The following is a 25,315-nucleotide window of genomic DNA, read 5'->3' as shown; positions in this document are numbered from 1 at the left end:
TTGAGTCCAGTGAACGCGCGATCGTGATATATATTTTGAACTGCTCCAATGCAGCTACCTGTCTGGTACCAGGATAGAGGATACATGTGGTGTGTGCCAAGAATACAACGAGCCCAGTTCCTCGATAGGCAAAATATACAGAATCCCGCGGTGACAAAACATGAGAAAGCAATACGTGATCCAAAAATCTCGAAAGAAGTTTGAAGGAATGTATGCCCCGTATAGTCCTCAACAGTCCATAAAGGCGGTGATCACGAAGATCCCGAAGACAGTCGAGGGTGGACGAGGAAGCGCCGTTCGCAACGCCGAGAACCCCCGAAGGTGAACCTAACGCTGCGACACAGGTTGTCTAGACCTAAGCCGCTATTCTCCCAGGCAACTAGTAAGGACTCCCCGTGAACGAGGTGAGCTCTAGGCAAATGTGCCTGGGGTTTGGAATGTGTGGGATGTGGAGAGGGAGGGAAGATGGGTAGATGGGTAGACAGGTGGGCATGGAATGTGTGGGGTGCGTCAGTGTCCCGGTGAACCTTCCGACACCAGTGTCTGGAACGAGTCCGGCCATGGTGTCGACAAGGTTGGACCGAGAAGGTTGGCATGACCAGCGGAAAGGGGTAGGGTAGAGGAGTGGAAGCTCGCCGGGCTGTCGCGTGGGATGAGAGGTTCCCACAGAGCAGTCTCCAGTGGCATGGAACATGAGGACCAATTTGACTGGTCCATTCGCTCGGCAAAGGGCATCGGGTCGACGATGTGCTGGTGGGCCGACGAGCGTGCGAATCCAAATCGAGGTGCAAAAGGAGCGGCTAGTGGTAGCCTTCAAGCTCAGCAAAAAGAGGACGTAAATGTGTGATGGTGTGGTGGTGTGAGAAGGCTAAAAGCTAAAGACGAAACCCGACCCCGACGACGCGCACGACAGACAGCCCCCCCGGATCCCAAATGGTGCCCCTCGGAGAAGGATGCGTTATCCGAAACGAGACCAAAGGAGATCGAGGTGGGCCGAAGCCATGCGCGCCGTGACGAGAGGGGGAGGCGAGACGGGGGAATGATGAGAAGTGAATGGAGAGAGAGAGGTGCAGAATGTGTGCTAAAATACTGAAATGTCGAGCCAGTTGGGTGCGAGCACCAGCGGGTGCGAGAGTCAGAGTTTGTCGTGGACAAGGGAGTGATAAAGATTGAGCTGGGTTAAATATCCACACGTCATTTAACACTTGTTCCATGTGTGCACTCTGTGCCTGATTTAAACTCTGTGTCTGGAACCGACGCGCGCGCGCGCCTGCGAGACGACGGCTTGACGCCTGGACGGCTCTACAAGCTCTACAAGCTACGCGGCTCACGAACGCGACGTCGCGTTATTAAGTTATGTGACAACACTACTTGCGCCACGGGTGCACTACTGTACTGCGCCTGCGATCGTCGCAACGCAATTCGGGTCTCGTCTTCGTCTTCGTCTGGCTGCGGTGGATCGGTGGAGGGCTGTTGTTGTTGCTGGCTGCACAGATTCCGTCTTAATCCCGCCTAGCATCATGGTCATTGTCTGCAGCATCTATGTACACCAGCAACAAGGTGGCCCACGACAACCGTGCCTCCGTAGTGTTTCGGATGATATTCATCCCCGCAACATGTCTCTCACCTCCGAATCTCACGGCGGCGGCGCCTGCAGCCCCCCCTTCACATGCTTCTCACGCTCTGTCGTGGGCCCCCATGGTGCCGGGGAAGACACGGTTGGTTTGGGTGATGCTTTCGCCGTTGTCGTACGGTTTGGGTGCAAGGATTCAAGTGTTGCCTGGCAAAGTCCGTCCCTTGCGATAGCGCGACTGGACACGTCGGACGAACAGTCAATTGTCAATGTGTACGGCATCCACAAAAGCGAGCACCACGCGCGTCTGCCTCGAGGCAAAAAGGGAAAACAAGGCGACCCGCGCGACCCGAGCAGCCTTCTGTCCATAAGTACTAAGTTTGGCTCAATAGCGTGGCCGAAACGAGCAACCGACCGGTTCCCGACCAACAGCGATAGCAGCCAAGCTGCCAGCTGCCAGCAGAGAGAGCCAGACCGAAACAACGTGCCCCGATCTCCTGCGCACCTGGCCCGTCGCCTAGCCCTCTGCTCTTGTGCCCACGGCAAAGTACCAAGATCTGGTCCAACTCATGGTCTCCACTCACCCGTCGCGTTGCACTCTGGGTGTGTGCCTCGCAGCGACATGAGCAGAGGCGATGCAGGCCTCAGATGTTGTGAGCGACGAGCGTGCGACATGCAGGCCTCGCCGGAGCATTAATCTGACGGCCCTGGGCTGCTCAGCTGACGGCCAGGGCACACGAAGAGGCTCAACAAAGTGTGCGTCAAAAGAGAGCAACTAGGAGGCTGGGAGGGATTGTGGGAAAAAGGTGGGGGAGAGAAGAACAAGAGGCAACGCCGGGCTGGCGGCGGCGGAGGCGGAGGCGGCGGCGGCAGGAAGGCAGGAGGCAGGAGGCAGGAGGCAGATCGCGCTTGTGTTCAGTTCGATCCCAGTCGCTGCGCGCTGCCTCGTCGCGACGGCACGACAACCACGCAAGAATGGACGTTGACGGGAAAGAGGAACAAAGGAGAGCAAGGGCAGGGGTATATACTGGATCAGTCGAAGTGGGGAGAAGAACGTCCTTCCCAACATTGTCAACGAAAACACTTTCCACGACACACCTTTACGAAGTGTACTCCATCTCACCATCAGGCCGTTGTCGCTCGACCATTGTGTCGCCATTCGATGGAGCCCAAGGGCCAACAATGACGGCAACATCCCAGGTACCACACTACCCCGCACAGACTTCATCACCAACACCACCATCACCACCACCACCGTCATCAACATCAGGAATGTCTGCGCCACCCCCAGGCATGTCGACTTTGGGACTCACGGCTCAGAAAGTGGCGGCGAACGCACACGACTCAGATGCTACAGTGAGGGCTGCGCGTCCAGGTCCTCCTCGAAGCTCCTCGTTCACCGCCACCACCCGGCCGCGGCTCAACACTAGCTGGTCCGCCCCGGCCCCTGCACCAAGTGGATCAGCCATTGGCCTAGCGTCCCCAGTCTGCCTCACCCCAACTTCATCCTTCTCCTCACCCTCTCCAACCGCCACCACCGCGTCTCTTCCAGTCGTTACTTCAGGCCCAAGCACTAGCACAAGTACAAGCAGCTGGAGCCTCTCGGGTCTCGGTCTGTCCCTGCGGGGACGGAGCATACCCCCTCCTCCTACAATCACGCCAGCCTCTCCTCCAGCCCACGGCTCGACCACCTCGCCACCCCGTTCACGGTCACGCCCCACCATGCTGCGCTCTGGGTCGGCCAACTCGTTCGGTTCAAACATGTCACTGGCATCAGCAGCCTCAACTTCGACGGCGTCTGCGTCCCTGGCGTCCCCGCGTACCCCGCACATGACGTTGTCCGTCTACTCCATCCCACAGTCCGGGACTGCGTCGCCACGAAAGGTACACCATCCATTCCTCACCGACCAGACACCATACATCAGACACCGCGAGTCGGCTGCGTCATTGCGATCGCTTGGAAGCAGCTCGAGTAGCGGCGGTGCTGGTGCTATCATTGATCTTGGCGGTGACCGTGAGCGTGCCGACGACAGGGAACGCCGCGTGGAGCGCCTCGAGCGCCTCGAGCTTCTCGAGATTGAACGCCTGGAACGCAGTGCAGACTTTCAGCGCCGGCTCGGTGTCGAGCCCCGCACGACCAACCTCGAGCAACGCCGAGAGCGACAGTATGAGCGCGAGAGGGAGCGCGAGAGGAGGCGTGAAGACGCTGTGCGCGCTCGCTCTGCGTCGTCCCCAAGCGACTGTTCGTCGTCTGCCACATTGACACCTGGGCACAGCCCATCATTGTCCACAACCCTCGAACCCGGATGGCCGTTCAAGCAGAAGGAAAATGCCCAACCTGCCTCGGCATCATCTGCCAACACGACCCCCGTCTCCAAACCGCTCTTCCGCTCGCTGCGCAAGATGCCCTCTACGAGTGTCCTGCACAGTCCCACTACCAGCATTGCGTTGCCACCGCCGCCGCCCATTCGTGACCCCCGGGACTCGTCTGCGTCGTCATCGTCCACCTCGTCGACTTCCTCCATCTCGTCCTTGGCCACACCCACACCTTCCTCGCCCGAGATGTCTCCCACCACCCCTATCGACCGCAGGTGTCTGGCATGGATGCGCGAAGCGGAGCAGCACACCTATTATTTTGGCTCTGTGGCGGCTCGCGCCGGCATGACACAGGAAGAGCGCCTGGTCCGTCGCGACATGCTCGCCGGGATCAGCCGGATGGAAATCAGCGAAGGTGTCGAGGTCCTCGAGGAGGAGGAAGGCGGGTGTGCCACGCGTGCGATGCGGCGTCTGGGCCAGCGACAGTAAACCTTGCATCGCCATCCACGCGACCCTCACACACCATGGATCCACTTGCTTGGCAGTGCACTCGCTGCACTTGGGTTTCAATCTCACCACATCTCCCGGCGATCGCGCCATCCCCACTTTCCCATCCCCCCAGTCTCCAGGATCACAGACACCAGACACGCTCCGCAAGGTTGTGTCTTGGCTCGCATCCAAACTCTATTCTGGAGGATGTTCCAGAACTCGCCCTGGCGACGACTCGTTGGCCATAACCATCACCACGAGAACGATAGCAACAATAACACGCACTGATAGCTCACATGGTGCTCCTGTTTACGACACGGGGGTAGCACGAGACGACGAGACGACCAACCACGCACACACACCACCACACTATTTCCGTCTGCCATGCCACACCAACCCACATTCGGTCGTCGGTTCCCTTTCTGTCCGTCACAGTTACCCAGAGTTGTATAGTTGTAGTTGTATTCCAGCAACCGGCCATGCAAAGCACACGTATATTATCGCATTTCAAGCGCTATGCATTGTTGTATGTCAGGATAGAGGAATGAAATAAGCGGGTGTGTGTGTTTTCCCTGCAGAATGGCTACGACTCGTTCCACAGATTGGTGTCACCCGCGGTTTTGCGCTGTTCTGTTTTTTTGCTTTTGTTTTTGTTTTTTGTTTTTTGTTTTTCTCCGTGCGCGATTATCGCTGCACATTTCACGATCCACGGCTCCACGGTTCATTCCCTAGCTGCAAGCTGGGGCCTAGACTTTAAAACATCCACTAGCTGCGCGTACCAGCAAAGCTACGAATGGCGACGAACGCGACGATCAGCGGTATGTTCAGTGGTGCCTCGCGGAACGCGATCGTCACGTCTCGGCTCACCACACTTTTGTGGTCAATGAATTGGACGGAATGAGTGGATGTGCGTGCAAGTATGTACGTGTTGCGTGATATCAGTTGGGATAACCAAACCCACACCACCTGACGGTTCCCATGCTAGGAGCCCACATGATCGCCAGACCTTTCTTTTTCTGCAATCTCCACGTCGCTTAGCGCACCAGGGTCAGGAGATATTCCAGTACAAGGCCGCAGATGTGCACACAACCGGTGGGTGGGTTGTTCCGTCTGTCGACTCGGGTTAAGGTTGGATCCACACCACAACATGCTGCAAGGCCTGGACACGGCCCACGTCTATCACGTCTGCCAGATTAATCACATCATATCATAAGTGCATCACAGGTATCACCGCTCGGGGTTGACAAAGAACATTACGAAAACCTCGGGTCGAATTTGAAGGGGGGACAGATATATTTTGGAGAGCGAGAGAGACGGCAGACAAAAAGGGAGGGGGAGAGCAAGAGATGGAGCCCACGCCGGCGTGAACCGCAATTAAGCAGGGGTGGCCTGCTGCTGCTTGGCAGACGACTCCTTGAGGGCAAGGAGCTGCTTTGAGCGGAAGGTCTCGTAGTGGATCTGGCTCGTGGTCTCGATGAGGTCCTGGAGGTGGGTGCGGGTGAGGAAGTTGCGGAGGTAGACAAACTCGCAGTGGGTCTCGTCCTCGACGACAATGGTGCCCCAGCGGTTCTTGCGGCCGCGAACCGACTTGCCGTCGACAATGACGTTGCGCTCAGAGCCGACAACGGCAAAGGGAAGCATAGAGCGGACACGCTCGTTGACGTCGAGCTCCTCGGCGTCCAGGTCCTCGCCGTCGAAGGGGTACAGCCTGATCTGGTTGTACTGCAGCTCGGCCATGATGCGCTGCTTGAAGGCCTCGCGCTCCTCGAGGGTCAGGCTGTCGGCCTTGGCAATGACGGGGACGACGTTGACAATCTCGGACAGCTTCTTGAGCACGGTAATGTCAATGGGCTTGAGGGTGTGGCCGGTGGGGTTGATGAAGAAAACACAGCAGTGGATGCGGGTGTCGGGGATGAAGCGCTCACGCATGGCGGTCAGCTCCTTGCGGAGGTAGGCAGAGTGCTGGTCCTTGATCTGAGGATTGTCAGTTGGATCGTTGTGAAGGTTCTTAAACTTACGTGCTTGACAATCGGCTCCCAGCAGCCATCGTTGTTGACGAGGTCGCCGTAACCGGGAGTGTCGATAATGTTAAGCTTGAGGCGGACACCGTTCTCAACAATAACTGTTACAGTATCAGCCTCCACACACATCCAGCATCCAGCTTTCAAGCTTTCAAGCTTCCAAGCATCCACACAACACGCGAGGGTAAGAAGTTTACGACACACAGCGCGAGGTGGCCACAAGTGCAGATGAACACGCGCCATACGTGCCAAGTTACGCGCCCGGGCCTCCTCTTGTGCACGCTGCGCTCCCCGCCCTCTCGGCCCGCGGTTTGCTTGCGCCAAACTCACCCTGCGACTTGGGGTGGATCTCGGTGGTCGCGCGGGGAGCAATGTCGGGCTCGGTGCGGCCCTTCGAGTCGACGAGGTGCGACGCAAAGAGGGTGTTGACGAGGGTCGACTTGCCGAGACCAGTCTGGCCTGAGTGGGGTGGTTAGTCCAACCAGTTGGCGCAACACGGGTCTAGTAACAACTCACCAACAACCATGACGTTGAACTGGAATCCGCGCTTCAGCAGCTTGTGCTCGATCTGGCGCGTGATCGCTGCATGTTAGCTCACTGCGTATCTCAATAATGTGCGTGATGGACGGCCGCACGACCGTCTCAACGCGGACGACAGGACGGTGGTGGTGGGCACGCGCCAGAAGACGGCGCGAGGTCGCGGAAGAGGAGGTCCGTGTGCCTCCATCCCGTCCTGTCCGCGTTGAGGTGTGTGTCGGCCGCGTGCGCTGTCGCGTCCTGGTATGCTCACAGTCGAAGCCGACATAGGAGGCGGCGGAGATGTCCTCGGGGCTCGGGGTGGAGACTGCTGCGGCGGCCATGGTTGTGGTATGGGGATGTGGAGATGAACGGACGGACGACAAGAGACGACCAACGAAGGTGTGTCCACCGTGGCAGCGAAAGCGGGGAGCACCAGGGAGTGGAACGCGCGCGTCCCCGTGCGGGCGCGTTTTGATCCCGTTCACAAGATCACACAGCAGGGGCCACAGGATATATGTGGGCTTTGATAATGAAAATAAATACACACGTCATTTATTAGCCACGTGGGACTTCCGCGCGCACAAAATGGTCCAAAATACACTGGATATTCCCATCGGGCCGTTCGGTGGAGGCCGGTCAACGGTGTTGCATGAGTGTGCAGGTCTGGGCGCTGCTGGTTGCGCGCGCGTTGTGCCAGCTCTCGCCGTCGGCGCATGGTCCATGGCCTCCTCGCCACTCCGTCCACTCCGCTCACTCGCCGACATTGTGCGTCTATACCTCGTCCTCACCCTCGTAGCAGCTATCCTCTGCTACCGCCTCGTCCGCTGGCTGTCTCACACCAACAAGCAGCACGTCATGGTATGTATATCTCACGACACCTTCCCTCTTCCAATCATCAACACACGAACGGCTTGATCGTGATGGCGTTGGCCCCAGTGGCAACTTGCGTCGTCCCTCTGTCTCCTTCTCCCCTTTACCATCGTCTGACATGCTACAGGCTCCCCCTCTCACCAAGAGCGCTGAGAAGCAGCTCATCGCAGAGTTCCGCGACGTCACCGGCACCTCGTAAGCTAACCGCGCGTCGGTAACGGCGACATCAGCTAATATTCAGCGCGACGGACGCGGCCAAGTTCCTCAAGAAGTACAAGTATGACTTGCACCGTGCCATCAACGGGTACTTGGAGCACGCTACGTCGGGCGGCGGCAGCGCCAGCAGCTCGGCCGACAACGCCAAGAAGATTGGTGACATTTGGGAGCGCTTCAAGGGTGAGTGTGTGGCCTGATGCTACCTACTGGGTAGCAGCGACATGGGCGGTGACGTCGTGGACGTGTAATTTGTGGCCACAAATCACTACTCGTTTCTCAGTTCTAGATATACTAACACTCTCCAGATGCCTCCAACCCCAAGCTTGTGACCATTGAGGGCACCATGGCCTTGTGCGAGGAGCTCGACATTGACCCCGCCTCGGACTCTGTGCTCTTCTGCCTCGCATCAGACCTCGGATCCAAGGCTACTGGCGAGTGGGAGAAGGAGCCCTTTGTGCAGGGCTGGTTGTCGATTGACTCGTCGTGAGTAGGCCCCCGAGGTCGTTGGTCCTGCTACTGCACCCTCCCTCGTCCTGTTTCCTGACACATGCCTACCGCAGGATCAACTCCATTGCCAAGATGAAGGCCGCCCTCCCCACGCTCCGCACCAAGCTCAACTCGAACGCCGAATACTTCAAAAAGGTCTACATGCACACGTTCGACCTGTGCAAGGCGCCTGGCGCCCGCGTCCTCGCTCTCGAGACGGCCATCGACATGTGGTCGTTGTACATTCCTCCTGCGCTCCATGCCCGCCCCAGTGCCCTCTCTCGCGTCCCCACCGGATCAAGCCCCACGGGCAAGTCGACCGACACTCCCGCCGAGTTTGGCGATGCCGACCTCGACCTGTGGCTCGACTTTATGCGTGAGAAGAACCGCGCCGTCAGCAAGGACACCTGGTCCTTATTCATCGACTTTGTGCGCACCATTGACGCTGCTTACACGGAGTATGACGATGAAGGTGGGTCAGACGTCACCTCAGAGGAAGCTAACCCGTGCAGCCGCTTGGCCGTCGACCATTGACGACTTTGTCGAGTACGCGCGTGCCAACAAGGCCAAGGCCTAGGCTCGCCCAAAATGTCGAGTGTCATGACCCTGCTTATTACCTGGCAATACAGACATCCAGCACGTGTAGACATACAAGACAAGAACAAGAGCACAAGACAAGAGACTGCCGGGAGCCGTCACTCCCCGTCCGTATACAGCGGGAACATTGCTAGACTTGAGACGACCGACCGACGGCATGCACGTGGACAGCTCTGTATTACATATGGGCCGTCAACCAACCAACCAACCCAGCCACCCGCAATCCACTGTGTTAATTTGTTTATATCCCTCCTCCTCTCACTCCTTCTTTTCCATGTCTCTCGTCTACGTCGCACAGCAATGCATAGTATACCAGTAAGGCAACGTACGAGGCATAAGTGATGGTGGGGGGTCGTGGATGTGATTGTGATAGGTGATATAGACGTGATGGGTAGCAGCGAGGGTAGGGTGAGGGGGTGAAGTGGGTAGCAGAAGAGTGATTGACAATGAAGTTCGTGTGGGTTTAGAATGTGTCGACAGATAAGACGAGACTTTTTTCACGGCCCAAAACGTCCCGGACGGTCCTTGATCCATTGTCACAGGATTGGTTGGGGGGTGGCGGCGGCGGCAGCAGCTCTCGGCACAGCGCGCGGGGCGAGAGAGTAATTATAACGATTAACGGATACTTGAAGAAAGGCAAAGGAACGAACAATGCGCTCTCTCTCGCCGGCGCCGCGGGATAGGGAAGAAAGGAGAGCCCGCCGACATCAAGCCGGTCAAAAAGCCACACCCATCTACCCCGTCGCCACACGCTCGCGCAACGCGACACGCCACGCCGCCTCCTCCAGTGCGCCCATAGCGCCGGCGGTGCACTCGCTCGCGCTGGCGGTCGACGACGCCGTGCCGTGGTCCATATCGCTCCCGTTGGGCGTCTCGGCGCCCTCGGCTACGCGGCGGAGCACACGCGTGTATGCGCGGTGCACGGTGACTTCGTGCAGCGAGTACGAGTGCGCCGAAGACGCAACGGACGTGATGCTGCCCATGCGCGAGAGCATGGAGCTGCGCAAGTCGCGGTCCCGGGGGTCGTGCTCGTCCCTGTTCTCCTTGCCCGACCTGGCGCCGGGCGAGTGCGAGCGCGAGTGGCTGCCCGAGTGGCTGCCCGAGTTGCGCGACTGCGAGTGCGAGCGCGACCGCGGGTGCGACTCGCTGATAGTGAGGCACAATCCCAGAGCCGACACGGCAGGGAGGGAGCTGCCGCCAAACGACGAGGGGGAGAAACCCATTTCACCGTCAGACTCCTCCGACGTCGCGTGGTGGATGGGGAAGGGCGGCGAGTTGAGGTTAAGGCTCGTGGCCGAGACGGGGAACTGGAGGTGCTGGAGGTGCTGGTTCCTGTGGCCTGGGCGCAGAGGGATGGACTGGACAGAGGTCGTAGACGCATTGAATGGCGGCAAGTCATGGCTAGCCATGGTACTGGGCGAGTCGCCATTGTCACCATCGTCACCGTACATTGCCACAATGTCATCTGACGACGGCGGACGCTCGTCGTTGGGCATGTTGTCGCCGTGCCGCGGTGGTTGGGGCAGAGCACGCAGTGCCACTGCTGAACCCAGCGAGCGGATAGGCGGGGTACGTTCCTTTTGGGGCTTTGTGTGGGCCTTCTCTGGCGGCTCCAGGGGCGGGGTGCCGAGGTCCAGCTCGGACGACGAGGGGCAGCGTGATGACCCAGCCGAAGAGGGCGAGTGGGCGACGCCAAACGAGTCGACGCTCTTACGGCGGTGGTGGCCGTCAACAGAGCGCACGATGGGTGCAGCTACCACAGTCGCCAGTGGGACTGTGGTCACTTCGTAACCCGACAACGCCCTCGGGCCGTTGCCGCGGGGAGGTCGCGGTGGCGGCGGAGGCGGCGAGTACAGCGTCGCGCGGAGAGCTGGGTCAAAGTCAAACGACTTGGATCGCCTACGCATAACAACCTCGACCTCGGGGGAGTCGGGGTGCGGGGAAGGAGCTACCAGCGTCGGTGACCTGTGGCTCGCGGGAGCAGACGCCGAGGCGACGGGGCTGTCGTAGAATGGAATGGGCGCTCGGGTGTCGGCGGTCGAAGGCGTAGTAGTACTCTCCAAGGGAGGCGTGAGAGCGACACCGTACGACGGAGCGAGAGCGGGCGGCTGCGGCTGCGCGAGGTCGAGTTCCGGGACACGCTGAATACGCTTTGATACCACCCTTGCAGGCGCTTTGGACGAACGTACATGGGAACGCGTCACGGCAACGTCAGGCTCGTCGTCCCAGGCCGCGAGAACCGAGGAGGCCCACCCATCCTCGCCATTGATCGCCAGCTCACGGAAACCGCGCAGCTCGACCGAGATACGTCTCGACTCGACACGGTGCAGTGACGAGCCACGCGACGACGACATTGCGCTCGTTGCGCTGAGCGCGCTAAACTGCGACTGCGTTCGCTGGCGAACCGACGAGGTGACTGGCTCATCCTCATTGTCGCCCTCTGGTGGTGGCGGCACGGGGTTGTCGACGAGGACCACAGCCTGGCCTGTATGCGCTGGTGCCTCCGCGGGCTTGCGGACGCGGGGTTCGCCAGACGACCGGGCACGCGACCTTGATGGACGCGATACACTTGGTCTTGACGGGCGCGAGCTCACCGAGTCAAGATCGTCGAGGAGCTTGGAGATGATACTGGGCTTTCGTTTGACACCGGCTCCAGTGACGGTGACAATCGTGGCGTCGGCGGCCGAGCATTGCCGGCTGTGAACCTGAGATGCTGTGTGGGCCGAAGACTGGGGAACCGGCGGTAACGGCTGCATGGCCAGTGCCGGTACCGGTGCTGGTGTGTATGCAGGTGGTGCCACAGGCTCTGCAGGATCCGTGGGCGAGATATTTTCGGCCTTAGTCTTGGGCGACGTCTGGGGAGTAGGCAGTGCCGGTGGTGTGGCAGCTGCGGGCACAGTAACAAGTGCAGGTGTAGGTGCAGGCACTGATGGTTGTGCTTGTGGTGGTGCTGGTTGCGCAGGTTGTCCTGCTTGCAGTGGCTTCAACTTGATAAGTGGCACTGCACGTTGCTTCTTTTGCGCAGCAGTGATGAGAAGCAGGTCAGCCTCCGACAGCCCCTGTGCCTTGAGCTTTGTTATCCAGTCGTCTGGCATGCCATCGAGATCAGCCGATACGTGCAAGTCGTGCTAGTGGCAGAGTTAGCGTCACTCTGTATGTAACAAGTAAAAACAATAATCCACGCGGCTTACCTGGACGTTGAACGGCAAGCTTACACCCGAGCCTGGTGGCTTTGAAACCGGCGTTGCACTCGAGGAGCCCGTTTTGTACATGTCTGCAGGCGGGGCAGACTTTAAAACTTCGACCCACCCGACTGGCATCTCGTTGCGGTCATGCCCGCCCCGTCTACCAGACGGCATGGGCTCGTCGTCGTCCTCGCACAAATCTTGGAGCGTTGACGAGCCGTGACGCTTTGTTCGACGACCCCATGTAGGTCCCAGTGAACGCGGCTGGCTATTCAGAGGGATAGTGCCGAATGCGGGCAGATCTGCTGCGGGTTGCTGGCTACTGTTGCTAGCCTTGCGGAGAACCGATGTGGCTCGCCCCAGACCACGTCCGATGCCACCAACAAGCAAAGAAGCACTCGATTTTTTGCGTTGCAGTTTCGGGATTGGAGTGGGGTTGCTGCCGAACGTGTCCGACGAGTTGGACCGTGCCATGGGCAGTGGCGGCTGCGGCGTGTAGTTCATCCTGTATTGGCTCATTTCCGACGAGCTCGGAGAAGGCGGCCATGGCGACGAGTTGAGGGGCATGCTGGGACTAGGACGGTGTGCACCTACTACACCGCGCGCCGACGACGACGACGATGGCCATCGTCCGCTAACAGGTGTGCCAAGTGGGGTTCCGCTTCCCAACGAGGCTTGCGAGGCGTTCGGCTGGACGAGATCTGCGCCTGACAGGGAGGAAATTGACGGCCGGAGTGAGCTGCATGAGGGTGACGAGTGAAGAATCGGACCGGAGATGTTGCCGCGTATGGAGGATGCGACAGATTTCGGCGAGCTGCGCGCAGATTCGTACCGGAAGCGAGGGGAGGGAGGGGAAAAAGTGGAAGTGCCCGGAGCATTGGGTCCAGCGTTCTGTGGTGACCTGCGAGAAAGGAAGTCAGTCGTGCTGGTACAGAATAATAAGGCACCCCCCGCTCTCTCTCTCTCTCTCTCTCATGAAAAGGCCCGGCCGGCACTCCCCACCAACGCTACAACCTACCCTTCTCGGCTGCCGCGCGGCACCATGGGCTGGCCCGAGCCGTTTTGCGTCAAAGACTGCTTGCGGGGAGGCAGAGAAACATGAATGTTCTCGCTGCTGCCGTAACTCGGCGCTCGCTCCGTATGTGAACGAATGGACGCGGTGCCGACCATTGGGGCGCAGCTCGGGTGGTGCGATCGCGCGATGGGGCTGGTGCGATAGACGGTCAAGGTTGGCCTCTCTGACGACTGCGGCTCTGGCAAGAGGACAAGAGATACAGCGGACGGAGAGGCAAGGTCGAGAGAGGGTGCTGAATGTCGTGGGCAGGCAGGCAAAGCCTCGGAGGTCGAGCGAGGAGAGATGATAGGGGGGAGGGCACAAAAGCACGGGGGGGGGGGGGGGGGGGGGGGGGGTACAACAGAGTCGAGACGATGAGCGATTGGGAGTGGGTAATGTGGGAGAGACAAAGCACAGTTGTCAACAAGAGAACGATGCGCGATGAGCTGTAGCACGTCGAGAGTGCAAGAGTAGCAGGAGTGGTCGGCGGCGGCGGCAGCGGCGGCGGCGCTGGAGGGTGAACGCCTCGTTGCGGTGTGTGCTCGCGCCCGTCGCGTGCGCTTTACCTGTCTGTCGGGTGGTGAGAGCAGGCTGCGGGCTTGTGCATGGGCCCGAGTGTGCGCCATCTGCGCGCGTGAGGACGACGCTCTAGCGCGCAGGCAAGCGTGCAAGCGGCCAAGCGGGCGCCTCACCGTAGACGCGTAGAGCGTAGTGGATAGACGAGATCCTGGTACGCACGAGCCACAGGGACAAAGCCAGCCAAAACCCCCTCCTGGCACCCCCCCCACCACCCCGCGCGCGTGCGTCCATCCCACACTCGCAAAGGGAAGCCATCGTTCAGGTTTGCGCATCCTCTCCTGCAACAGGATCCTCACATCCCCCCCCCCACAGCCGTGTGCCACCTTTTCATCCTCGTACACAAGGGGGGGCAGAGAGGGGACAGAAGAAGCACAGAAATGCGCAAACGGAAGGGAACGATAGACGACTCCGAAAAAAGAGAAATGTCGAAACAGGAACACTGAGACGCGAGACATGGCGGTCTGTTTCGCGAAATTGGGGAGGGGGCAGGAAATGATATCGTCGCGATGGAGGAGGGGAGGAGAGGCTGCTCGCTCTTTTGGTCCAGTTGCAGCATTCATGGTGCCAAGGCGAACCGCGCATGTGCCCCACCCAGAGGACTGCAGGACTGCAGGACTACTGGACTGGAGACACTGGCCGGACTCTGCAGGAGGGAGCGACCGACGTACGAGAAGCGGCGGCCGGGGCTCGTCGTTTCGCAGGTGGCGTTTTCCAGGAATCCGGATGTCGGTGAGCGTGCCAGGTTGCCTGTCAGTCGTCACAGTCCGTACACTCCTGCGTCGCGGCCAGTTGAGGAATGGTTCATGACCATGGCCGCGCACCGGCCGGCGCGCCGGAGGTGGACGGGTCTGATGGGTCACGTGCCGATGCTGTGGCAGGTGGTACAGAACTCTTATCGAAGTACCGAAGTCCGTTGGATGGAGGGAACGAGGTCACCGCAGTTGCAAGTGCGTACGATGGAGCCAGAGCATCCAACAGGGTCGCCTGCGGGTGCGCAGGCGGGGCGGTCACCATAAGGATACTTTCGAGAGGGTGTCCGTCACTTCTGGATTGTCGCTGTGAGGTACGAGGTGGTGACTCAAGGTTTGATCGTATGTTGGAATGACACAGTGTCCGAAAGATGGTGAGCCGACGACAGCAGCGAAATGAATGTGGTGGATGTGGTTGACTGGTACACTGGACACTGTGTCTTCCCTCCCGTCCATCTTGCCGCCTTCCTCTGTTTCTTCTTGCCCCAAGCTATTCCTCTCTAGCCTTTCAACACGTCTATAGCACAAGTTGCTACCTGGAGGGGCGATACCACACACCATGCAGCGTCACTCTGTTGCCCCCCGCATCCATTCAAGAGGCAGATAGAGAGACCTTGCAAAGACACAATGACGACACAGGCCTTACTCGCTCAATTGTATTGCACGACCCTGGCATTACAAGCGACTGTTCTAAGGTGATTACAAATGGGCAGAACACAGTGGCTAAACCGGGGGATTTTTACTTCCGCCGCCTCATCTGCCAACGGGCTGCCTGAAAATTACACGACCGCGATCCAAACCTGTCACACCCCCCCACACCAAAACCAAAACGAACTGCAGCAGCTCGGCCACCTCCTCAACAGCTTGGCGCAGCTTCATCTCTCTCTCTTTGATCTATAAACTATCCTCTTCCTAAAAAAGGTGTCTTGATTTTGTCCAACATGTGCGTGCCTCTCCCTTCCTCGACACATCACCCCCCTCTCGTCCTCACCATCCCCATGTCACTAACATTTGTCCAGGTCGGCTCCTGTTATTCTTGGTATCAACTTTGGCCAGTCGTTCGCGTCGATCGCCGTTATCGACAAGGAGGGCCATGCCGCCTGTATCGCCAACGAGGACGGCGAGCGCCAGATTGCTTGCGCCGTCTCGTACGTCGAGGACCAGGTCGTGAGTGAACAAGCGCGTCCGACAAGACGAGCAGGTGAGCTGACATTTGCTTTCCAGTACATCGGCAACGGTGCCAAGCCCCAGCTTGTGAAGAACGGCCACAACACGATCATGGGCTTCCGCAACCTCCTCGGCCACACCTACGACGAGGTGGACCACACTGCCATCCTTGCCGCTCCCCTCATTGCCGAGTCCAAGATCCCTGCCTACACCGTTGACATTATGGTTCCCCCTCCCGCTGCGCCTACCCCCGTCTCGCGCTCGGCTGCTCCCTCGGGCTACGCTACTCCCATCCCTGCTGAGCCTACCGCTGCCAAGAAGACCCTCACTGCCCCCGAGGTGACCACCCTCTTCCTCCAGACCCTCTTCACCTCGGCCACCGACTTTGTCGGCACCAAGCCCACCCACTGTGTCATCTCGGCCCCCACCTGGTTCACCCCTGCCCAGACCCAGGCTCTCCGTGACGCTGCCACTGCCGCTGGCATCAACGTCATCCAGGTCCTTGACGAGTGCGCTGCCGTCCTTGTCGGCTACCGTGCCGGCATGCCCGAGGAGCGCAAGGAGCGTGGTCTCCTTGGCCAGCCCGAGGAGGGCACCGCCGGCGAGGCTGAGGCCCGTGACAAGAAGGTTGTCGTCCTCGACATGGGCGAGACCTCGCTTGCCGTCTCGGTCATCTCCGTTGCCGACGGCGAGTACACTGTCCTGAACAAGGGCCGTGACGACAAGCTTGGTGGCCGCGAGTTTGACAACCTCCTTATCAAGCACTTTGCCAAGGAGTTCACCAAGAAGACCAAGGTCGCTCTTGAGCTCCCTTGCTCCGAGTCTGCTTCGGCCGCCGACAAGCGTGCCGAGGCCAAGCTCCGCCTTGCCATTGACCACACCAAGCGTTCGCTCTCGGCCTCGGCTGGTCCCGCCACCTGCGCCGTCGAGTCGCTCAAGGACGGCTACGACCTTTCGACCTCGATCAACCGTATCCGCTTCGACTCGCTCGCCGGCACTGTCTACCGCCAGGTCGACGCCCGTCTCCGCGAGTACGTGGAGGGTGCCGGCCTCGAGCTCGCCCAGATCGACGAGATCCTCCTTGCCGGTTCGTCGACCCTCCTCCCCGGTCTCCAGCAGCACCTCTCCTTCCTTGTCCCCCCTACCACCCCCATCACCGCCGCCCTTGACCCCTCCGAGGTCATCGCTGTCGGCTGTGCCCTCCAGGCCCTCCACCTCGCCAACCTCGACTCCAAGCTCAAGGTTGACGATGTCCTCGCCCTCGCCGCCAACCCCCTCCCCACCACCGCCGCCCCCATTGGTGTCGTCATCCCCGGCGCCACCGACGACCTCCTTGCCGCCAAGGTCATCGAGGTTGGCGCCCCCCTCCCTGCTCGCAGGAGGGTGTCGTTCCCCGTCGCCGGCGGTGTCACCGCCCTCGAGATCTGGGAGGGCAAGGACGAGATCAAGGTCGAGAAGGTCGAGAAGACCGAGTCGGAGAAGGCCGCCGCCGCCGAGGACGAGGACGAGTACTCGGACGACGAGGACGAGGAGATCCGCACCTCGGTCTCTGTCAAGACCACCCGTCTTGGCGCCGTCGAGGTCGACGTCGCCGAGGGCAAGAACCTTGTCCTCGAGATCATTGTCCAGCGTAATGGCCAGGTCTCGGTTGCCGCCTGGGCCGAGGGTGCCGAGGACAAGGTCGACAGCTTCGAGGTTTAAGTAGTAGACTAGAGGCACGCATGCAGTGCATAGAATAGGGCAGGGAGACGAGCTGTTGGAGATTGTGGGACTGTGGGCGATGATTGCCGAATCGGCTACTTTTTCCCACAGTCAATCAGAGTGGACCAGTATCAGACATCCCAGACAGAGTAGAGTTCAACGGATCTACCTCGTGGGAGATTCATCCTCAGCATAACCCCTCATCGGCGGCCGAGAGACAGGGCAAGCGTGAACCGGTTTTTTGGGCAGTGACGAGGGTACACGGTGAGGGAGACACCAGGGTTGCAGCGCAGGGAGCCACCCGGGGCGAGGGTTGGGGATTGGGGGCTGTAAAAAACCCACAAACTCGACCCTCCAACCCGGGACAAGGCGTCGAGCCGTGCAGCGCAGCCAGCGCGCAGCTGTCCGCGCAGCTGGCTGTGAGTGACGCTTGGGACTGTGTATGTGTCACGGACTGTCTGTCAACGGCCACAGCGACTAGCCACGTATGGTGTCTTGTCCTCCAAAGGCCAAAAGTCCCAGGTGCTGCCGGGAGCCGCTCGAGCCTCTCTGTTCCGGTTAACACTTGTACGGTAACTGTATGTTTCGCTAGGTCTCCGCCACATGCCACGACACACATGGGCAACATACCCATACGGATATACGGACGGCCTCGATCAGTGTTCTCAGATCTCTTGGAATAGCCTACGGATGGGTCTCGAAATGACTCCCCACCCACACTAGAAGAGCAGTAGTGTCCTAGTCTGCGGACGTGACACGAGGGGAAAGCCATTGTCTGATCGGTCTGAATAAAAAAAAGTAACCCCTGGGGACAAGGTGAGGCTTGCGACTGGGGGCGGCGGAGGCGATGACAAAGGGGGAGGGGGGGAGATTACCTGTGGCGCATGGTGTGGGTGCTCGCGACCAAGCGTGTGGAGGTGGGGGAGTGGCGTTCATGCAGACCGGATGTCCACGACAAAGAACTCCATCTGTACAGGCTTGGCCTGGGGCTAGTCGTGTGGCCCGTGTGGTGTCATGGCCTTTGCGTTGAGCTGCCTAGCGTGGACACGCTATGGGATGGTTACCGGTGGGCCGGTGCATGCAGTGGTGCATTGATTGTGAGGCCAAAAACGTCGTGAGAGAGTCGCCACGAGTGCCGTCGTATCAAACACCCTCTGGCCTCTGGTCGGATATTTGTGGCCATGTGGACTCAGCCTTCTGTTACACGTTGGCGTTGCTCTGCCTACGTCACCAGGATGGCTGTATCCCTTTGGGGTCACGATCTCTCAGTGTACTCAGTAGCCCTAGGTAGAGATGTAGGCAGTAGTAGCACGGCAGTTCAGACTCGCTGGATCGCAGGCCCTGCCAGCCAACCTAGACAGACCACTCTGCGAGATCGCGGGATCCAATCCTCTTCGTGGCGCGCCACCTCAACCGGCACCACCGGCACGTACCGGAGTGGCAACAGCCACCGTCACTTCACAACATCCGATCGCCACCACTGCCTGTGCGCAGAAGCAACAGGGTTGCAGGACTGCATCGCCATACGGGTTTTGGACAGAGTTGCATGTTACACCCCGCATATGGTTGCTTTACGACGTGGTCTGTGCTGTGGCGGGACGACGATGATCAGTGGGTCAATAGGATGGGAGCACGTCTTGGCTGGTGGGGACGAGACGGCCGACCGTGCACGAGCCGTGTCCTCGACGTAAGCGTGTGGGGGCTACAGGCTTGCGGGCTTGCGGGCTTGCAGTATTGCAGTATTGCAGGATTGCAGGCTGGCTTGTGCCGGCTGCAAAGGTACGACGAGGTTGGGCAAGTCGGACAAGCAAGTGCAGGTTGCAGCGGGGTAGGGCAAAGTGGCCGGGTGGCCGGGTGGCGTATGGCGAGACGCGCAGGGGACCAAATACTCAAAGGGGAGGGGACGGGGGCAAGAATATCGTAGGCTCTGAGCTCTAGGGAAGCCTTCCTGTTCATGAGGTTTCATTGCTGGCAATGGAGGCAAGATGGAAAAAAGCGACCACTGAAATGGTTCGTAGCTTGTGAACGAGTTGCCAGTAGGGGGCTGATACGAGCCGACCCACGAGGGTTCTGAGCGAGGACACGCCGCATGTTCGAGACAAGAGAAGGACACAAGCCACTGTGAGCTGTTGTCATATCCTTTCGTACCCGTTAACCGACAACCTCGCATAGGTCAGCGGTCGTTTGTGAGTATGGATACCACGTTTAGTGGCAGAGAGTTAGCGGGCACACTCGCCACCCTACCAGACATTCGCGGTCATGTTCCAGCCAACGCCGCTGGTGCCGCTCGCACCATCCATCGTGTCCGATATAATACGCGTCCATGGTTACATGTACAACAAAAGTCTACTTCTTGCCCTTGCCGCTGTGACATGCGTCAGTTAAGTTTGTGGGCCGGATAACTGTACTCACGCCTCGAGTTCGCCCTTGTTCTTCATGATGGTGAGCTTGCCCGAGCTGGCGGCGTTGACCATCTGCTTCTCAATGTTGTTGTTGATCCTGGACGAGAGTTGCTGTGGGGGGTAAGCGCGTGGTCAGTGTGTAAGGAAGGACGGGGTAGGGTGCGATGGTACACTGCTGCAAGATGCGATGTGCAGCAGCTCGGTTGGGAGGGCGATATGCCCCGTATCGCCAGCTACACGAGGGGCAAGACCAGACCACACAATAGCAGGAATATGCCACTCGCATCACCTCTTGGTACCCGTGCCCCCACCCCCCTCTCCACCTAGACTCACCTTCTTGGTCTGGCGCTCGCGCACATGGTGGACATTCTTGGGAGGAATGTCGCGCTTGCCCTTGGACATGGTACCGCTCTTCTTCCGGCCGCCCGAGGCCACCTTGGCCTTGAGGCCCTTGGTCTTTCCCTGCGCCATCTCGAGGCAGCGGATCGAGGAGGATGAGGAGGTTGGAGAGAGGGGTGGGGGAGAGAGTGGGTGTGTGGGGCGTGCTGTTATTATTGTGGCCAAGAAAGCTTTTGAGATTGTTGGGTGGCAACTCGCGAGAATATATTTGGTTCCGCTTGGCGGGTGGAGGCGTCTCTCCAAAATCTCGGAATTGCTGGAGAAAGGAAACATGACGATGAAGAGGCGAGCGACTCCTTCATCTCTCCCTCTTCAGCACAACAATCAACAATGTCCAAGGGATTCAAATACGTGATCGGTGCGACCACATGTTTCTTCCATATCGCTGACGAGCAGAGCACATGGAGCAGGATGACGAGGAGACCCGTACCCTCCCCGAATGGGTTCGCCTCGAGTACGTCCAGCTTGACCGACTTACCTGCGGCCTGCAGCAGCCTCGGGTGCGGAAAGCCCTCTTATGCTGACGTGCAGGTACGCCCACATGCTGCAGCAAGTGGGCCCTTCCTCGACTGTCGAGTTCACCTCGCTGTCCTCGTCCTCGATCCCGCCACTGAAGACGTACCTCTCGTCGCGCCCCGAGGGCTCCAAGGCCGTCGCCCACACCCAGCCCGTCCTGGACATGCTGGCCAAGTGCAGCCCCCCGATCCCCATTGAGCGCGTGTGCCTCCTCGACCCGCGTGCCGAGACGGTCATTGCTCCCGAGGACGCCGACGCCTTTGACGTCTTCCTCTACGGCGGCATCCTCGGCGACGACCCACCTCGCGACCGTACCGGCGAGCTGCGCCGTCTGGGCTTCCCCGGCCGTCACCTGGGCCCCGTGCAGATGACCACTGACACTGCCGTCGCTGTCACCAAGCGTGTGGTTGAAGATGGCATTGCCCTGGACAAGATCCAGTACTCGGTGAGTTGAGCCTGGCCGTATTCAACTCGAGCAGGCCATGTACAGCTTTGGCGCTCCTTCGCCGCCCAGCTGTCACCATCCACGTGCTGACGTTACAGGAATTCCCCACGATCACCTTCAACAAGCACGAGTCGATCGAGATGCCCTTCCGTAAGTGTCCATTCACTTCTGTTGACGTCCGGTGCCCCATTAACAGACCAGGCTACATTGCCGACGACAAGGGTGAGCCGATCCTCCCCCCTGGCATGAAGGAGCACCTCAAGGCGGACCTGGACCGCACCATTGAGGACTTTTAGTTTGTCTAATTAGAGAGAGAGAGGGAGAGCGCCACGGGCGTGCCCGGCACACAGATGCCCTATTGGATGACTGAATTTCTGATGTATTTGCATAAAAGAGGACAACCAAGTCTATAGCGACGACGCGAGTCGGGTAGGAGCACCTGCCATGATTAGTCGTTGGCCTGGGAGTCCACTAGCCCCGCTGCTGACGCTCTCGCCTTGTTTCACGCACCAAGCTTCTCACTGGGGAAGCCGGGGTCAGCTTCAACCGAAAAAAGCATAAAGCTGACAAAAAACTCACGCTAGGTACTTGTCCCACTCTTCCTTGCCAAACGAGCTCGAGACGGAGCCGTCCTCGAGGCCGTTGAGGAGGACCGTCGGCGTAAAGTGGATACCGTTCTGGCGGCCCTCGCGCGCAAGGTACTTGAGGTCGAGGAAGGCCGTGCTGCCGCCGTTGGCCTTGTCGTGGACGGCGAGCTTCTCGAGGAACGGCGCCGCGGCAGCGGAGCGGGGGCCCGGGGCGAGCTTGCCCGCCTTGTCGAGGACGGTGAGCGCCACGTCGACAAAGTACTGCTGGCACTGCGAGGGCGTCTTGTCGGCAACCTCCTTGTTGAACCACGACTCCTGGGCGTCGAACACCTGAGGACAGTGTCAGTTGGAGCCCACCGGTATAGTGGGGGGGGGGGGGGGGGGGGGGGTCAACTCACCGCAAGAAGATAGTCCCAGAAGAGCTCGGGGTGCTCCTGACCAAAGATCAAGAGGGCCTCACACGGGAATGCCGAAAAGTAGTGGCTAGCCGTCAGCATGTCCCGCCATTCGACACACGGCGATTGCGCTCATCTTCCCCGCACAGCAGCACGTTCGTTGACCGTGGACCTGCACCCAAAGCCTTCCCCACAGCCTCCGCAGTACACAGTGCCGCAGGCCATCCCATTCCGTACACTCTATCCCTCCCTCTGTCACACTCACAAGGGCTGCGCGTAGATGCGCACAATGAGCTGGACCTGGCCCTCGTACTTGCCGCCCTTGGTGATCTGGGGCACGACGTTGGCCGCGAGCGAGCGCGCCATCTTGGCCGAGAATGGGCACAGCGGCTCGAGGTAGCTGTGCGCGTCAGTGACCATCAGTGACCAGTGATCAGCAATGCCGCCAGCCGAGACGGTGATGGGGATGGGCGGATCGGCAGCTTGGATATCGCCAGCGGCCAGCGGCCATTTGACCCACACCACACCACGCGGCCACAGCCATCGCGTTCAACTCACACGTCGAGCGCCTGGCCGCCCGAGCCGGTACGCAGGAAAGAGAGGGAGGGGGGAAGAGACATGGTGGTGCGGTGCTTGTGTGAGCGAGTAAGTGAGTGAGTGAGTGAGAGTGAGAGATGTGATGCGAGAAGAGCAACGAACTAGAATGGGATGCCAGAAACGAGGCGGAGAGAGGTGTGATTCAGCAACCCTATTTCGTCATCGTTCAATCGCCGGTTCACCGTTGTCACCTCCACTCGGAACAGTCAGAACCGGTACCCCCACCCAAACTTCATTCACCGAAGAAGTCACTGGCCACTAGCCACTGGATCACTGGAATGAATCACTTACGGGTTCATGCAGCTTGGTATATACATGTAACATGCAAATATGCTATGGAGCTATTCATTACAGCCGATTCCATGACGGAAAGTGGAACAAAGGCCTATCCGTGATGGAACTGGAACTTCTGGCCTCCGCCAGGGAAGCCACCGGGGAATCCACCTTGCTGGAAAAAGTGGGGCATGCCGCCATGGTGCGCGAACGGGTTGCCACCCTGTCCGCCGCCCTGCGGGTCGTTCGGGTCCTCGCCGTTGTCGAAGCGCGCACGCAGCTCCGAGTCGGACAGCACCTCATACGCTTCGTTCAGCTGTGCCATTTTCTCCTCGCTGCCGCCCACGTCAGGGTGGTTCGTCTTGGCGGCTTTACGGAAGGCCTTTTTAATGGTGCGCTCGTCGGCGTCACGGGAGACACCGAGGACCTTGTAGTAGTCCTTTTGCTTCGATACCTTGAGGAGACGTTGGGCCTTTTGCATGCGGTTGGCAATGTCTTGTGAAGAGCGGCCGGATTGCTCAAACGCCTTTTGGAGGACGTTGACGGCCTCCTCCCACTTTTCGGCCTTCAGGAGGCGTTCGCCGCGGAACACGAGGGCGTGCTCGTTGTCGGGGTCCAGGGCGAGGACGGCGTCGCACAAGGCAGCCGACTTGGGTCCAAAGTCGTTGCAGTCAACAGCGGCGCGGCACGCGAGCGTGTACAGGTCCAGGCGGGTCTTGCTCTTGGTGGACGCGGAGAACTGAGGTGGCAGCTGTCCGGCGGCCTCGGCGTCGGTCATGGCCGCGTCAAAGCGCTCGAGCACGCCGCCCTCGCCGCGCAGGATGGTCAGGCCCTTGCGAGGGTTGCCGCCGTCGATAAAGTTGCGGGCCTTGACAGTGTCGCGGTCGAGGGAACGAAGGAGCTTGTGCATCTTCTTGCACGCCTTGGATTCGGGGTCGTAGTGGAGGCACTTCTTGATCTCGTTGAGCGCGATGGTGGTGTCCAAGAGGTAATAGCCTAGGTTGGCAAGGCGGAGGCGGAGGTCTTCCGACGAGGGACGCAGCATCGCCAGACGACTGAGGTCGGCGTATGCTGACTCGGCCTCGCCCAGCTCCGTGTTGCAAGTCGCGCGCAGTTCGCGCAGTTCGCCCGAGTTGGGCCCAACCTCAATGGCCTTGGTAGCGTGCGCGACGCACTCGCCCCACTTGCCATCCTTGGCGGCATCACGCGCGGCCGTCTTTGCGACGTCCGCCGAGATGACCAGACGAGCAAGCTCGTCTGCCTCGGAGTCCGTTTTGGTCTTCGCGAAGGCGGCCAGCTCGTCCGATGCCTCGGAGAACTCGCCCTCCTTGGCGAGAACCTTCGCCTTCTGGAAATGGGCCTATTTGGCGTCAGTACATGGTCACGGGCCGCTAGTAGCTGTGATACACACCTGCACAAAGCCTGGGTTCAACTTCAGGATGGCGTCAAAGTCTTCGAGAGCAGCCGCATGGCGACCAAGCGAGAGGTACGCCGTGGCGCGCTTGTAGTGGTTGATATAAGAAGTTGGGTCGGCGTCTGTAATCTCGTCAGCTCCAACCGCCTTGCACGGGTGTGCTTGAGGTCACTCACCAATCGCCTCGCCATAAGCGCGCGCGGCGTCCGAGTACGCGCCCTCGGCAAGCAGCCTGTTGCCGTCCGCAGCGGCCTCCTTGGCTGTACGGCCCTGGGCGAGGGTCTGGACCGCCAGAAGGATGGTAATGGGGAGAGAAAGGAGAGGACTGACCCTCATGGTGGTGTGGGATAGATGGCAGTTGTGTCAACCACAAGCCAAGAGCGAACGGGATGGGTATAGGTTGTTGTTGACGGCGTTCTTTAGACTTCCAACGTGGCTTCCAACAGGGCGCGCAGCGTTATCAGACACAGCCACGTAGAGCCACGGGACCATTTACACGTGTATATCACGTGAGCAACACGTGCCTATCACGTGATTTACACGTCGCTGCCCTCGTTGTTGACGGTCCGGGCTATCGGAGTTCGGTCTTCTTTGACCCACATGTACCATCTTGGAGGGAGGCTTCGATAATGCGATAGCAACCACCACCGCAGCAGGTCCATCACGAGACCATCGGGGTCCTCCTAAAGCCCAACGTCATTCACACGCCCACTTTTGTGCACTCTAACAAGCTCTCTCTCTCTCCCCACATTACTCTACGATTCA

General features: G+C 59.6%; 9 protein-coding genes across 9 annotated transcripts; 4 read left to right on the top strand and 5 right to left on the bottom strand.

The window, feature by feature from the left end:
* Nucleotides 1–2,845: 2,845 nt before the first annotated feature.
* Nucleotides 2,846–4,378, top strand: EHS24_001160 (uncharacterized protein; the record flags this gene model as incomplete). Its single annotated transcript, XM_028616962.1, has 1 exon — nucleotides 2,846–4,378. One exon carries the CDS (start codon nucleotides 2,846–2,848, stop codon nucleotides 4,376–4,378), a length of 1,533 nt encoding a protein of 510 aa, XP_028474269.1.
* Nucleotides 4,379–5,752: 1,374 nt separating this feature from the next.
* On the bottom strand, nucleotides 5,753–7,259 carry CDC10 (cell division control protein; the record flags this gene model as incomplete). Its single annotated transcript, XM_028616961.1, has 5 exons — nucleotides 5,753–6,352; nucleotides 6,397–6,500; nucleotides 6,730–6,858; nucleotides 6,916–6,981; nucleotides 7,190–7,259. The coding sequence occupies 5 exons, from the start codon at nucleotides 7,257–7,259 to the stop codon at nucleotides 5,753–5,755; spliced, it is 969 nt and encodes a 322-aa protein (XP_028474268.1).
* A 244-nt stretch (nucleotides 7,260–7,503) lies between these two features.
* Nucleotides 7,504–9,067, top strand: DCN1 (Scaffold-type E3 ligase; the record flags this gene model as incomplete). Its single annotated transcript, XM_028616960.1, has 6 exons — nucleotides 7,504–7,776; nucleotides 7,916–7,983; nucleotides 8,030–8,184; nucleotides 8,310–8,487; nucleotides 8,565–8,962; nucleotides 9,003–9,067. 6 exons carry the CDS (start codon nucleotides 7,504–7,506, stop codon nucleotides 9,065–9,067), a joined length of 1,137 nt encoding a protein of 378 aa, XP_028474267.1.
* A 754-nt stretch (nucleotides 9,068–9,821) lies between these two features.
* On the bottom strand, nucleotides 9,822–12,839 carry EHS24_001157 (uncharacterized protein; the record flags this gene model as incomplete). Its single annotated transcript, XM_028616959.1, has 2 exons — nucleotides 9,822–12,215; nucleotides 12,279–12,839. The coding sequence occupies 2 exons, from the start codon at nucleotides 12,837–12,839 to the stop codon at nucleotides 9,822–9,824; spliced, it is 2,955 nt and encodes a 984-aa protein (XP_028474266.1).
* A 2,442-nt stretch (nucleotides 12,840–15,281) lies between these two features.
* On the top strand, nucleotides 15,282–17,522 carry SSZ1 (regulator protein; the record flags this gene model as incomplete). The annotated part of the gene is made up of 3 exons (XM_028616958.1): nucleotides 15,282–15,349; nucleotides 15,674–15,821; nucleotides 15,879–17,522. 3 exons carry the CDS (start codon nucleotides 15,282–15,284, stop codon nucleotides 17,520–17,522), a joined length of 1,860 nt encoding a protein of 619 aa, XP_028474265.1.
* Nucleotides 17,523–19,868: 2,346 nt separating this feature from the next.
* EHS24_001155 (uncharacterized protein) lies at nucleotides 19,869–20,395 on the bottom strand (the record flags this gene model as incomplete). The annotated part of the gene is made up of 3 exons (XM_028616957.1): nucleotides 19,869–19,887; nucleotides 19,935–20,035; nucleotides 20,258–20,395. The coding sequence occupies 3 exons, from the start codon at nucleotides 20,393–20,395 to the stop codon at nucleotides 19,869–19,871; spliced, it is 258 nt and encodes an 85-aa protein (XP_028474264.1).
* Nucleotides 20,396–20,653: 258 nt separating this feature from the next.
* Nucleotides 20,654–21,697, top strand: EHS24_001154 (uncharacterized protein; the record flags this gene model as incomplete). The annotated part of the gene is made up of 6 exons (XM_028616956.1): nucleotides 20,654–20,681; nucleotides 20,720–20,777; nucleotides 20,855–21,284; nucleotides 21,383–21,434; nucleotides 21,486–21,579; nucleotides 21,691–21,697. 6 exons carry the CDS (start codon nucleotides 20,654–20,656, stop codon nucleotides 21,695–21,697), a joined length of 669 nt encoding a protein of 222 aa, XP_028474263.1.
* An 89-nt stretch (nucleotides 21,698–21,786) lies between these two features.
* On the bottom strand, nucleotides 21,787–22,886 carry EHS24_001153 (uncharacterized protein; the record flags this gene model as incomplete). Its single annotated transcript, XM_028616955.1, has 5 exons — nucleotides 21,787–21,805; nucleotides 21,864–22,201; nucleotides 22,270–22,354; nucleotides 22,532–22,666; nucleotides 22,825–22,886. 5 exons carry the CDS (start codon nucleotides 22,884–22,886, stop codon nucleotides 21,787–21,789), a joined length of 639 nt encoding a protein of 212 aa, XP_028474262.1.
* Nucleotides 22,887–23,248: 362 nt separating this feature from the next.
* Nucleotides 23,249–24,886, bottom strand: EHS24_001152 (uncharacterized protein; the record flags this gene model as incomplete). Its single annotated transcript, XM_028616954.1, has 3 exons — nucleotides 23,249–24,496; nucleotides 24,548–24,672; nucleotides 24,727–24,886. The coding sequence occupies 3 exons, from the start codon at nucleotides 24,884–24,886 to the stop codon at nucleotides 23,249–23,251; spliced, it is 1,533 nt and encodes a 510-aa protein (XP_028474261.1).
* Between the last annotated feature and the right edge of the window lie 429 nt (nucleotides 24,887–25,315).

This window comes from Apiotrichum porosum (genome assembly GCF_003942205.1).
Source record: "Apiotrichum porosum strain DSM 27194 chromosome Unknown scaffold_10, whole genome shotgun sequence".
In the NCBI taxonomy this organism is placed as follows: domain Eukaryota; kingdom Fungi; phylum Basidiomycota; class Tremellomycetes; order Trichosporonales; family Trichosporonaceae; genus Apiotrichum; species Apiotrichum porosum.
This window is presented reverse-complemented; position numbering and strand designations above follow the sequence as displayed.